At 34.2% G+C, this 15,072-nt stretch overlaps 1 protein-coding gene across 2 annotated transcripts; it reads right to left on the reverse strand.

Moving 5' to 3' along the window:
* Positions 1 to 394: 394 nt before the first annotated feature.
* On the reverse strand, positions 395 to 13,246 carry LOC143085425 (membrane progestin receptor alpha-like). Of its 2 annotated transcripts, none has more exons than XM_076261756.1 (2): positions 13,160 to 13,246; positions 395 to 1,761 (listed from the first exon to the last, which is right to left on the reverse strand). In XM_076261756.1, the coding sequence occupies exons 1-2, from the start codon at positions 13,211 to 13,213 to the stop codon at positions 751 to 753; spliced, it is 1,065 nt and encodes a 354-aa protein (XP_076117871.1). In that variant the 5' UTR covers positions 13,214 to 13,246; the 3' UTR covers positions 395 to 750. The 2 variants fall into 2 exon arrangements, with proteins under 2 accessions (XP_076117871.1, XP_076117872.1); XM_076261757.1 differs by lacking the exon at positions 13,160 to 13,246 and adding an exon at positions 6,668 to 6,769.
* Between the last annotated feature and the right edge of the window lie 1,826 nt (positions 13,247 to 15,072).

Genomic DNA, 15,072 nt, shown 5'->3' on the forward strand with positions numbered 1-15,072 from the left:
TAAACAAAAAGTACAAAAAGGAGATAAAGTATCTCGCATTTATATAAAAATTCGGTATTCAGTGCTATTTTATTTTCTACCACTTCATCGAACTAGATAATATTTTTCGACCCCAGAAACAGTTCAAATTACAAATTTAAAACGCAAGACTCGTCGAGCTTTTAAATATTTAGAATCTAACTTCGAGAGTCGAGAAATGTCGTAATACACGAGATTTGGTGGTAAAATATGTTTTTTTAATGAAATGTCATCAGGCATGTAGCCTTTTTTCGTGACGTCACAAAGAAAATTCAGAGACAAGTAAGACTGAACTCCAACAGGCTACCCGTTAATTAAACGAATAAAACCAACAGGCCAGGAAATAGATAATTCGGTTAACATTTAATCGGGTAACTGTTTGCTTAGGCCATAGGATCTGTTTTTCAATCAGATTGAGAACATGTTTTATTCAGGATATTAAGTGTTATATAAAACTAACTGTATTGCATGTCTGTGTAAATACTAATTTTATTTCATGTCGTTCCGTCTATTTGCTTAAACGTATAAAATCGTCGTTATGACCGATTACATAAGAAACAAATAAATAATTTAATGCATAGTTAATAACAAGAACGCAAAGCTAAGTGTTAAATATAAGTGCATGGACTGTGCGCTAGTTTATGCTTCATTTGTTTTTATGGTAGAGTGAATTGAAATTGACGATATTAAAAAAAAAATGTATCATAGAAGGCGACAGAGAAGATTATCATATTACTCTCTTTTATCTTTAGTTGGAAGGAACCTTCGGATAACCAATAATGATATAATCTGACATATGGCTAATAAAAGTGTTGCAAGTATCAAAAAATTTAGGTCTGGGTTTCCGTGATTCGATTTTCGATGTGTTATTTCGAAATGAGCGGTGTGTATTTGAAGTACTTGTGTCGCAGTAGAAACTATGTGAAACCACTGATGACTTTGCCCGAGAATATCGAAAGCACCCGGCAAAATAAGCTCCGGTAAATGACTTCCAAAGGTGAATCCCTGTAGTACAAACATAAGGTAAAGTACAGAAATGTAATTGAGTGATGTAAGACTACAGTTGATATCGTAATAACATGTCCAGTAGCGATGTCCTACAGGAATAGTTACCACAAATCCATACAAAATGAAAACTCCTACGACAGAGCATTTTCTTTTCAATGAGTTTTCGTCCAAAAACACTTTGGTAGCGCACATGGTGAGACAATCGAACCAGGCATAAAACCAAATCAAAATAAACGTAGGTGCTTCAACATTTTCGTATGTTTTGTCGTCGGAGAACGTATACAAGGCAAGAATTCCGGATCCAAATCCGTACAATGATGCTCCGACGTAGTCAAACAAAAACACGGTATAGTGAATATTTGGCGATTTGGAATGCCATATGTGAGCTATAGTACTTACACCAGTTGACACAAGGCAGCATATACAAAATACAAGTATTGGCCAAGATCGCTTATCTGTCCAAAAGTCATAAATAAATGCATATCTTGCAAGAGTTGACCACAAAATAAAAAAGGCAATCAAGTGTGTCCATATATTGAACGTTTCGTTGTGGATATAAAAAATGCTCTTTGCATAGTAAAACCAGCTTTGGTTGGTTAATCTATATCCTTTAAGGATACCCGGTTCTCGGAAACATGGTGGTGTATTTGAAACATGAAGTGTGCGTTGTGGTTTCCAAAATTCAGATGCTATCTTCACGCCACTTGTTGCAAGGCCTTTTGCTAAATCCATGATCTGAAATTATATCAATTACTTCGTTAAAACGCTTTTACTCTGCATTTGTTTCAACTTAGATACACATGGTTATATATCAAAATAAGGAGATGTTGGATGATTGCCAATGAGATAACTTACCACCAAACAACAGTACAAATTAAGTGGTATACATTTGTAGATATAATGGATAAGCGTTGATTTTTGAAAAAGAAACCATGAGCCCGGATATTTTGAGTAAGGAACTACGGGCTCATTTTCAAGAATCAACGCTTATCCATGGTATCTATATAACAGAAAACATGTACATTGTTTTATTAGAATTAATATCTTTGCTGTTGACTCCCGTTACACCTTAGAAAACATGTACATTGTTTTGTTAGAGTGTTGACGACAGTATTCTATGAGTCACCCGCCACGACAATTCAAGGCTTATGGAAGTTAAACGTCATTGTGAGAAACACGCATTTTTAACTGTTCATTTGTTATTACGTTGTACTGCATGTTACACCACTGTTGCATGTTCGGTATGGGTTTTGGCCCAAGCAAACATGTTAACCTGGTCATATCTGTATATTAGGCTGTCCACAGTCAGGAGTCTATAGGGAAAACGGTAGTATTTAATTTTCCCAGCATTAGGTTGGCCTTTTGTGTACCCAAGACAGGGCGTAGGAAGTCAACTTAAGAGCGCTGTGATTGGATGTAAGGGTACAATATATTTTTTATTTATCTATGAATAACTGCAGTGTGTATATTTACAATATAAATTTTGAAACTTATTGAAATATTTTCTAGAGAATTATTCGAAAAGACTTGCAAAATTTCATAAATTTGGTGCAAAATGACGGTGGGCATGGATAACATAAACAAGCACCGTTGGAAGTTGGTCATGATACTATTTGGCTTTAATTTTTAAAACACAATAATAAAGTACTAACACAACATATTACTGTTTTATTCAGGTTTTTATCTTAAAAAGTGGTAAATTTAGAAAATGTTAACATTATCTCCTATGGCAGAATAAATAGTACCGTTTTCCCTCTAATTCAATGGTTGTCGTATATTGCAGTACATTTGTATATCTTTTTTTCGTTTATAGTTTTTTTACAGGAATCATGTCATTATTTTTCTCGTTAGCATTCCATTGTTTGACATTTGTCATTTGGGGGCCGTTCGTCTCTGCAATCTGAAAATTATCTAAATTAATTGGCAATTTTACTACACCTTTTTATTTTTATAAAGTCGAGACTCCTTCTCTCCTTATATCTTATTTTCAACGCTTGTGTTGACATAAATGTGTCAACAACTGTAAAATATTGCAGGTTCAATACGAATACAAGCTTCATAATAGGATTTAAAGAAATAAAGTGCATTCGTCTGTACTAGGAACAGACAAAAATCCCAGACACATCCTACTTAATTTTTTAAGAAGTTTTAAGTCATCATTTGAAAAGTGAAAACAATATTTGAAACTACATATATAAAATTGATAAAATATAAATTGATGAGTGCCTATAGCCTCGGTCACACCTTACCGGATAGCACGAACGGACGCCTAACGGATGAAAATAAAAGTTGTCCGTTGACAAAATTGTTATCCGTTGGGAGTCCGTTGATGTACTGGCCGAATAAAACGGACGTTTAACGGATGCATAACGGACACACACCGGATATGCAACGTACGAGAAACGGACACGTACCGGACAGAACGGATGTCGAACGTACATCCAACGGACGAGTACCGCATAAAACGGACACCTAACGGATGCGTACCGGATAAAACGGATGAACAAGATATACGGAAAAATCAAAGGCGAGTCCCCGACAATAAAATACATGTGAATCGAATAAATATTCAAAATGTTTCTGTGTAACTGGTTTTGGTTTGTTCTTCAAAAATTCCGCCAAAGAGCAGTGTCTGGCCTGAATAAGAACTGCTTGATAGCGAAGGCGTGCCTATACTCTAAGATCGATTATGAATAATAAGAATTCATGAACCTTAAGAAATCTGCCATACCAATAATTGGCATTTCTAATTTTTTAATTGGCATTTATCCGTTTCAGATCCGTTCATCATCCGTTTTATCCGTTATACGTACGGTAGAAGTCCGTTTCTCATCCGTTCAACATCCGTTTTATCCGTTAAAAGTCAGGTAGAAGTCCGTTGGTGAATTTATCTTCCAGACCTCCAACGGATGTATAACGGACACGTAACGGATACAAAACGGAAACGAAACGGACGAGTACCGTACAAAACGGACGCATAACGGACGTTCGACGGACATTTTATCCGTTGGACGTCCGTTCAAAGTTTTGAACATGCTCAAAATTTTCCACCGGACAGAACGGACGTCGACGGATAAAACGTACGCTTAACGGACATGCAACGGACATGGACGGACGTCTAACGGATAAGAACGGACGTCTAACGGACATGAACGGATTGAACAAAAGTTATTTGTTAGGCGTCCGTTCGAGCTATCCGGTAAGGTTTGACCGAGGCTTATGAGACAACTCTCCATCCAAGTAACAATTTATAAAAAGTAAACCATTATAGGTCAAGGAACAGCCTTTAAAACATGGAGCCTTGGCTTACCTTATTACAATAAGTTTTAAATTACACTTTATAAAAGAGAATTAAAAACTGTTTGTACTTTAGTAAATTTAATTTATTCGAAATTTGTATTAAAATACTAATGTAACGGGTCTTTATTTTGTACGTTTTGTACCTATTCATTGTTTCGGATCTATGTATCCGGGATCGTAATCAATATTGCCTGTTGGCATAGGGAACCAGCTATTTTGTAACGTTTATGTAGGTCACAACTAAGTCTGTTTAATGTTCACATTTTTAATCTTATACATATTCACATAACAGTACATGTATAATATAAATATATAGGTTCGCAATTATAATTTCCAATTTAACTTGTTACTTCAAATTCAATAAGACAACTTGTTACTTCATTAGGTCTTTCCACTTTTCCGTTGGTTTTCTTCTGATTATTATTTTTTTTCTTCCGCCAACTTTTTGTTCCTTCGCTGTTTTTTTGTTTCGCAAGATGTCGCTTAGACATATGGTATATGATATCGTACAGTTATTACACTTTTGTAACTGACACCGCGTAATCAAAATCTTTTCAGTGTAAGAGTTATCTCCCCAAACACTGTTTTTCTTGTTATCACTTAATATTCGCAACCGTATAAGAAACCGACAAATTTATTTTACCAAATTGCTCGTTATATCCTCAGGATGATTTGATTTATTTTGACCGAAGCTATCCGGAGACTCCATATGAGAGTTATCCCCCTTATGTATATGATATAAGTGATATGCATTTCTAACTTGTAAACCGTAAGTGATAGAGACCTAGGGTCTTTTGATTTCAGATCCTTGGTCCAAAAACTTGAAAATAAGGTCAAGGTCAAAGGTCAAGGTCATATTCTAAATTTTGATTTTGGCTTATTTTCACTCATTTTCATTAACCTTATAAGAAACCGACAAATTATTTTTACTAAATTGTTAGTTGCGACATGTCGTAACTTAATAATTTTGGTTGAAAGGGTTCGTATAGACAATAAATGGGAGTTTTAGCCCCTATCATATCTAAAATTATGTGTAAAGTGATATAACTTTATTAACCATACATATTAGAGACCTAGGGTCTTTTAAATTGAGATCCTCAGTTGTGACCTTGAAATTGAGGTCAAGGTCATAGGTTAATTTGACGTTTTAGATTATGACCTTTGCTTAAAATTCATATCTATACATCATAAAGCCATAGGAACTGACATTTTAGACTGAATTTTAATATTTTCATATCAAAATATATTCTTATTGGTGGAAAGACCTTCAAATGTTCTCTGAACAATTGGTTTTTAATTGTCATCTATAATACAACTGACCAGTACATAAAGTTTCTCAAAGGATCGGGCTATACACATCTGCTCTTAAATTAGATCAAGGTGGCTCGGGCCTATACGAAGTTTCTATCACTGAGAAGTGCCGTATTTTTTGTTATTTTAATCTTTATAGAGATTGAATCAAATCGATTGTAAAAGATTCGTTACATTGTTATTAAAACAAAAAGGTCAAAACAACATTACAGAGTGTTTTGTTTCAGTACATGTTCTATGTGCAAAAAATCCAAATTTAGACAAAATGCCATCATAAGCCTGGAAGTAGCTTGGCTAGTCACACACATATGCAAACATTAATTTTCAATTCATTTCCTCCCAAACATTGATTTTGTTTCTATCAATTAAAATATAAGTTACCAAAAGATATTAAAGGAGGGTTATTTTAATTTATCTTTTAATCTTTCCGTATTCGTACTTTCATATTCCTGGAACTTTTTTGAAAAACTCTTTTAACTGACTGGTTAAATTAGCGAGTTAAACTATCTTTCAGTAACTGTGCAAGTACCCTTTATGTTTGTGTGTGTGTGGGGGGGGGGGGGGGGGGTTCTGGGTTTTTTTTTGTGTATTTTTTTTTTTACTTTTGTTTTTATGTTATTTGTTTTGTGCCTCGTATCAATCTATTGAGTAAAGCCACTTTGCAAATGATTTTACAGCTTGTTCTTATGTTGTGATGTTACAGCACTATCCCACGTTAGGAAGAAAAGGGGTTTGAGAGCGTTCACAAACATATTTTGTGCCTTTTCCAAGTCAGGAACATGTACAGACTAGTTATTGGTTGTCGTTGGTTCATGTCATTCATATTTGTTTTCTTATAAAACAGGCCGTTAGTTTTCTCTCTTGAATGCATTCACATTTCTACATCGGAGCCTTTGAATATATAGACAAATAGGAGTTTGTTTTTTGTCCCGGCTGGTAGAGCTGCTAATAGTGTCATTATTGTTTGACGAAAGTTTTATATTGAGATTCCGCAAAAGGAAATCACGAATTCACCAACATTCCAACTCACTTCATTTTCAGAAAACTTCGTCTGTAACAAACACAAACTTTTAACTACTTCTTTGCAGGCGGAGCCAGATGCAGTGAGGGTCCCAGCTGTGCACTGGCTTCCGAAGCTACACAAAAAAAACTTACAAATATAGATTTATTTCAAAAGTGGCTGATCTGCAGTTACATTTGATGTTTCTCCAGATTAACTACATTTTCGCCTTAACCATCGAATACCTGAGAATTGCCTGGTAGTGCATACAAATCGTTCTTGATGTCTATAAATAGTTTGCACATGCGCAAAAGTGTGAAATACATGTGTATCATAACCTTGAAAAATGTTATTAAACCAATTCATAAAATCATTAGAAATCCAAAAACACTAATTCTAATGCAATTATTTTGTAACAATTGTTCTGATTGGATGACAGCAAGCGTAAAATTCTCTATCTCCTTGTCTGTAACTAGGGAAGCCGACATTTTGAATTTCGGAATGTATTGACATGCTATTTCTACAATAATAAACAAAAACACTCACTTGTTGCGCCTAAAAATCTCCTTTTTATCAAATTTTATTACATTTTGAAGCGGCACAGAAGCCATAAAACGCCCGGTGTTTATGTTTGACGCCGGAAGCATAACTATGACGTCACCTAGTGTAGGGACCAAAGAAGATAACATTTTTTCGCGGAATTTTCTTTAATGAAGATTTTACACTGAAATAATGATTGAAATTTAATAATGAACTTGTTTTGCATTAGAATAGAGATAACTGTATTGTATTTGAAGCTTTGCGGACGTCCATCGGTAGTTTTACTGTCGCAAATACCCGTTTACCTGTCTCCGCTCCGCGTCGCCAGGTAAACTAAATTTGCGACAGTAAAACTACCGATGGACGTCCTTAAAGCTTCAAATACAATACAGTTATCTCTTAAATATAGTTCAAATGTTTTTGAAAGAATTTTGTTACATTTTCGCGCATGCGCAAATACTGGATATGTCAAATATTCATTTTTAATAAATATGTGATGTAAGGAAGGTAGCCACGAAACCTGGTAATTGGTTTTTACTAAAAGAAGTTCAAAGAAAAGTTTTCCAGAAAAATCAGTATTTTCAAACTAAAGAAAACAGCCATTTTAGAAAATGGCCGTGGCCATCTTGAAATTTTTTTTTTTTTTAATGGCCAGCAGTTATTTCTTACAAAGTATATAATAATGATGCTTTGTGGTAATTTTCATGCTTGTATCATCATTTGCACAATTCCCTCGATTTTGCTTGCTAATATCTTCCACTAATCTTCAAGCCAATGTTCCACTACTAAATTGTCTATTCTACTTACTAGTACACTTGGTACAATAAAAAACCTGATAATAAATTGTTCAAATAAGGCCTTTGAAAATGGTGAAATTAATTACTTTTGGAGTGTCAAAAACTCGTTGAAAGTACTTGATAAATTGCATGCATATATTGGTGATTTTGAGTCTTTCAGAGTTTGGTTTTTCTACCCTATATACCACTTTGCCTCAAATTCTTTTTGAGAAAAGATTCACATCCCTGGTTGGCTGGGCATTTGAAAAGTCAGAATGCGAGTGCATGTGTTCAAGCTCTTTTGGGTCATTTTTTGGTGGCAGTGAACAGGAAAACTGTGTCAATTGGACATGCCTTGATGCTGTATATATGCGCTTGAATTTTTGTTCGCTTTGGAGATTCCGTATATCGTCAGGTTAAAAAAAAAAACAGTTGTTGGCATGACACGGGTTATGTTTTTCTCATATATTTTATGATAGTATGATACTAAACCACTAACGGGAGGGATTGCGCCTGATATTCATATGATGAAGACATAATCTTTCAATCAGTTTAATTGAGGTCTGGAGCTGGCATGTCAGTTAACTGCTAGTTATTTATGTATTATTGTCATTTTATTTATTTCTTTTGTTACATCTTCTGACATCGGACTTGGACTTCTCTTGAACTGAATTTTAATGTGCATATTGTTATGCGTTTATTTTTCTACATTAGCTGGCGGTATAGGGGGGGGGGGGTGAGATCCCATGAACATCTTTAACCCCGCTGCACTTTTGCGCCTGTCCCAAGTCAGGAGCCTCTGGCCTTTGTAAGTCTTGTATGATTTTTAATTTTAGTTTCTTGTGTATAATTCGGAGTTTAGTATGACGTCCATTGATTTATCACTGTACTAGTATACATAATTTTTAAGGGGCCAGCTGAAAGACGCCTCTGGGTGCGGGATTTTCTCGCTACATTGAAGATCCATTGGTGGCCTTCGGCTATTGTCTGCTCTTTGGTCGGGTTGTTGACGCTTTCACACATTCCCCATTTCCTTTCTCAATTTTAATTATACGGTGTTGTGTTTGTCCATTGTTGAAGGCCTTATGTTCGCCTATGCTTGCTAAAATCCACTTGATTTGAACTCGGGTTGATTGTTGTCTCATTGAAAATCATACCTATATTATATTTATGGAAGTATCAATAAACTTACATATTAAACTAGTCAACGGTTCAGATAGTCATCACAATATGCGTTAATCGGTATAATCTTGCTTTTTCATCTCAGATGGAGATCATTTTACGTCACAAATATTTTACGTCACAATTTATTCCGCGAAATTTAATTCAAAGAAGATAACGTGCGAAGGGCGTGATAGCTAAAAGTCACAATAGTCTGACAGCCAATATTTTTCAACTCTTTTAAAAATTTAAAAGGGTCAGTGTAAGTCTCTCTCGCAATTGATGGAATACGCATAGTGGCCATCTAAAACTTGAAGTGAGACGAGAGTTTTTATCGATCAGTATTGAAGGCCTCACTGTGACTTTGAAATGAAAAAAAAACCCGCAATAATCAATGCGCGTTTTTCTTTGCTTTTATGTGTTAGACTGGTTCGCCTGTCTAGATCAATGTGCATATAACATATTTCATATATCAAACGAGAAAACTATAACGGCCTAATTTATGTACAAAACAATGAACGAAAAACGAATATGTAACACATAAACAAACGACAACCACTGAATTACAGGCTCCTGACTTGGGACAGGCACAAACATACAGGATGTGGCGAGGTTAGACATGTTAGCTTGAGCCCAACCTTCCCATTACAGCGTTTGGTGTTTGAATAACACTGTATACACTTAAGTATCACACGAAAACGTTTCACGAATGTTGCGAGGGGAAGATGCAGTAGCTTGAATAGTTCATATGGTGGTGCGTTACCCCCAGGTTCCCATAAACAATTTTTTTAAACGTAATGTGATTATGAGTATGAAAAATGACTGCAGGGAATGTCATAATTAGATAATATAATACTGATTACAGAAATTTAAGATGTTCATAAAATTGAGAATGGAAATGGGGAATGTGTCAAAGAGACAACAACCCGACCAAAGAGCAGACAACAGCCGAAAGTCACCAAATGGTCTTCAATGCAGCGGGAAACTCCCGCATCCGGAGGTGTGCTTCAGCTAGCATCTAAACAAATATGCATACTAGTTCAGTGATAAGGACGTCATAATAAACTCCGAAATATACAGAAGAAACTAACATTAAAAATCATGCAAGACTAACAAAGGTCAGAGGCTCTTGACTTGGAACTGGCGCAAAAATGCGGCGGGGGTAAACATTTTTTTATATCCCCCCCCCCCTAATACCTCTAGCCAATGTAGAAAAAACAAATTCTTTTTGTAATAAAGAAATGTTATAATCAAGTGCCCTCATTATACAGTGTTCGTCCGTATTAACACTCAGTCATACCGATAGACCAATTTTGCGATGCCCAGATGCCTAGATGATAAACAATCAATAATCAGTCAAACAATCCAAACATATTTAAAGCGCATAACTTATTTATAGGTTTTAGAAATATATAAATAAATTATGAAAAAATTATTGTAAAATAAAATAAATTGAAAAAAAATTGTTGTGCTGTGTTGCGGAGTTCTGGGAATCTTATGTGGCTAGGTGTTGATTAGAACTACAAAGACCATAAATAAGGTGGTCTCATTAAAAATGTCATGGTCCGGTAATTGCTGATTTTTTTCAATCAATTATTTCCATACATGTAGGTTTTACACGATTGGGACAATTTGCACTATGATTATATGATTCAAATCAAATGTTTTATATGCATTGTAACCATGAGCTTAACTATAAACCAGACAGCCTAAACAAACCATCAAATCCGTGAAAAACTTTTGCTGGAAACCAGGACCACAACAACTCTCATAACTGGCGGATCTAAATAAGTGTGTGCTGTCTGAACCGACGGAACACCGGTTTCAGAGAATTCCGGTGATGTGTTTACTGAGTTACATATTCAACTCTTTGTTTCTAAAAATGGTAGAAAACTGAATCTTTTTGAACATTTGCCAATATTTCCTTGAGCTTAGTACATGTTTAGCCTTGGTGATTGATTGTTGTTTGCTAAACGTCCAGCCGCAGTATAATCGGTATACATATGGGGAATAACATATATGGGGAATAATATATAAAGTTATAGTCAATGATACAGCAACTAAAAGACATCTAGAGGGCAATGATATTAAATTAATTATATTAATTATGAACATCAATTAAGTCAAGTCTTTACCTGAAATGAGAAGTAACGTTTTATTTCATACATGTACTAATAATAAGTGAAGAGACCAGAGAATTCTAAATGGTCATCCCGTTTGATTGTTTTTCACTTAGTCTAGTATTTTTTTGGGCCCTTTATTCATGTAGTTGCTGTTTTGTGTGAGCCAAGGGTCCGTGTTGAAGACCGTTTACTTCTATAAATTGTGACTTGGATGGAGATTTGTCTCATTGGTACTCATATCATATCTTCTTATATCTAGTCAATTCATCGATAAATGTTACACGGTCATCCATGCAAGTTCTGGTTACTTTAAAGGGAAGAAAAGAATCATCATAGGTATTATATAAGTATTGATTAACACAAAACCCCTTACATAATTATAGTTTGGATACATAATTTATAGGTTATTCTGTAGCTCTTGTCTATATCAATAAATGACATATATAGCGTTATTTAGAAGTAGACTTCCCTTGCCGGCTTTCTCATATTTCTCATTACTCGACAGAATTATTGAAAGATTGGAGCAATTATAAACAATTGTATTATGAAAAGGAAAAAAAAATAACAACTTGAGGTTATTGGAACGGAAATCAATATAACTAATATCAAAATAAAAGGATATTAAATAAAATTCTCTTGTGGGATCATTTATCATTAAATAGACACATGCGATATCTTAAAGTCGAGTAAAAGTCGTTTAGACTCTAGAGGTCAAAGGCCGATCAAGTATAGAGAATGGAAGGCAGATCATCATCAGAAAGCTGCATGTGAAAGATCTTAAGAATACGTTTGTAAATACAAAAATGCGATAAAGCAGAAGAACACGCAGCGAATAAAATTTTAAAACCTTATTGGTACAGTTAAGTTACAAACCAAGACCCACAGTTAAATAAGTAGAGGGATATAAATGTTAATTAGACACCAACTTATCAGCATTTAAACAGAGGACATCTACAGTGAGAACATACAGTTCTCAACAATAGACAAAATATACGATAAATCCAGCTATAAATCGCTACCTTTAAAGGAGAGAAAAAAATAATAAAAAGTTAAACAAAATCATTTACAATGTCCTAGTCCAGTCCTAGACTCAGTGACAACAAAAAAAAACCCTGAAAATTAGTCACTGAGGTCAGAGCTGGACTAAAAATGTCAAGCCTGAAGACAGGCACATTTCAATGCGGTGGAGTAGATTGATATCAGCCACCACTTGTATCACGATAATTGGAATAACAAAAAGTGCATACAAGAATGTAAAAGAAAGACGATTAATCCAGGAAACGTTTTGTTTGATAATACCATAAGCGGAAATGTAGTCTACAGAATAGAGTAATTAGCATTGCCAACGAAGACATTGTCGAGTTGACTCAAAAGAACCGTTTATTTAGAGGAAGATCATATTAAAAAAAAAAGCAAAATGCAAAACGGCCTATTTTTAGTAGGGGTGCACACTATAAACCAGCTACAGGATAAGCAACTACTATTATCATGAATGTGCTTTGTGCTTCAAAATAAACATCCTTTTACAATTAGTGATTACATTTTGTTTATTTTCACTGAAGGAGTTTCGCAGTTATTATCAATAAATGACTCCGAAGCCGCGAAATGGCCCGCTAACAGCATGCTTGCGAAGAGCAACAAAAATAACGACAATAAAACTATAAGGAGACTACCAAATTAGTCAAAACATGCCAATACATATACTCGTTGTTTTGGGCTTCGCTTGATAGATGGCGGAGGGTTACTAGAGTTCGTTTTCGTGTAAAATTCTTTCTTGCACAATCGTAAATTTCTTGCTTAAAAGATTAAAATGTGTTTCCAAGCATTGTGTCATCAATGTATTTCTGTATTAAATAAATATCAAGAATGTTAAAAAAAAAAATGTCCAAAATAGTAAATATTATTGGAATGGCACTACCTACCTCTTGTGTGTAGTTTCCCCGATATATAATAAGATGATTTGCTGAATAATACATTTAGTACAACACATAGGATACATGATAATCAAATAAATATCGGATTATTTACTACACAAAGTTTGTATTATTGGGTATATAGATCAAATGCTATTTATAGAGGAAATACACAATAGCTCTATTATATTCAATACTATTAATTTATAATGTAATCGATACCATCTTACTTTGGTCGGGTTTCTGCTTCCGTTTTATGGGTTTCTGCTTCCGTTTTATTATCTCTAGTTACAAACAATTATGTGTATGGTAAGTAACTGTCAATTTCATATATTTTCATTTAAAACATAATGTCCATAAATGGGGCATAATAAATGGGGCATAAAAATCAGAGGTTCATCTATATCTATAGATATTCAATTTGAAGATTCTGAATTTTAGGGTGGACAAATTTAAGAAAAAAATCAAACCAATGCTATAAAAACAACCGTACACTGACTACAAGGAACAAATAGCCATCAGGAGTTAAAGGATCTCGTTTAATTGGCACTGGACGTTTATAACACTGTGCATGCAATGCCTATTCGAAACATGTCTGTCCTTGATTCGTCTTACTGCCAACCTTTTAGATATGAAATATAAACATCAATGATCCGAAGGCTAGCTTTTATTTTCTTCACGTGTTTCATATTTTAAAGGAAACAAAGAAAAAATTATCTACAAAGCATTTTGAAAAAAGGATAGTAAAATAAACATCAATTGATGTTACTACATGATGTTCCTATGTAATGGTCATATTATGCTCTATAACGACCATGAATGGTAAGTAGTTTGATTTGAGTCAAATCATCTACGGAACAACATTCATGTGTGAGGGGATTAGTTTTTTACGAGCCTCGTATTCAAGAAATAATTTGTATTTAAAACTAGAAGTAAAGGAGTCTTTATCTTATGAATATCTGAAACTTGGTTATTTTGCATGTTGTCAAATTAGATTTTCCCCAAGAAACATTGTTCAGAATATATGGCATAAAGTTGTATATGTTGTAACTTATTTGATGTCAAAGAGCACATTTTTCAAAAGCATTGGTTTTTTTTTCTTCTCATAAATTTGTCCATCCTTAAATTCAGAATCGTCAAATTGAATATCTATAAATAATGAACATCAGATTTTTTTCACTCTTACTTTGATAATTATTGTCTTCTTCAGCATTTGTTTGAATTTCTTATTCGATCATGTAATTTGTTTTTATTTCTTCTATTAAAACGATTGATTTTCAAAACTTCTTTCGTCCATTTTCATGCTCTAAAAACTAAAATAAAACAGGACACTTCCAAAATAATACATTTTGCTGTATAATTAGATCATTCTACTGACGAAGTTCTTGACTTGATAAGGTGCATTTGTGGTGTGACATCAAAAGTTATGTTAAGTACTCAATCGTGTATGTGCCGTGCGCATGACTTTTAGTCCCATACAGTTTCCCAGTCAATGGATCGATTCCGGTTCTGATAGTTAATCTATCCTCAAGATAACATTGTATGTTTTTTTTTAACAGTTCATATATATGTACGTCTCAATTTTCAAATAACTCCTGTAACTTATCTAACAGTTGAAAACCTCCTATGCCAAATGACTTCTGACAGTAAATTTGTTTTTTTTATATCGATTCTAAGGAGTACAGCCAGTAACCATTTTATACGGCCCGATAAAGAGTTTTTAGGCTTTTTTTGTTGAAGTATATGATATGTTTATGCTTTGCCTAATGTATAATTTTTGAAAGTTTGATAAGAAATATTATATTATATCCATCTTCTTCATATATAAGCCTGAAACAGGAATAGATTTTCATTCTTATCAATTTTCTAGAATGTTGTCACCTTTTCAAATTGTTTTATAATTTCAGACGTGACGCTGCACT

Source organism: Mytilus galloprovincialis, chromosome 8 (genome assembly GCF_965363235.1).
Source record: "Mytilus galloprovincialis chromosome 8, xbMytGall1.hap1.1, whole genome shotgun sequence".
In the NCBI taxonomy this organism is placed as follows: domain Eukaryota; kingdom Metazoa; phylum Mollusca; class Bivalvia; order Mytilida; family Mytilidae; genus Mytilus; species Mytilus galloprovincialis.

Bases quoted from the DNA above. Each gene is read 5' to 3' on its own strand.
- LOC143085425 (XM_076261756.1), bottom strand. From the start codon at position 13,213: ATGTATTATTCAGCAAATCATCTTATTATATATCGGGGAAACTACACA. The intron at 1,762-13,159 runs GTAGGTAGTGCC...ATATAATTTCAG, and splicing joins GGGGAAACTACACACAAGAG to ATCATGGATTTAGCAAAAGG.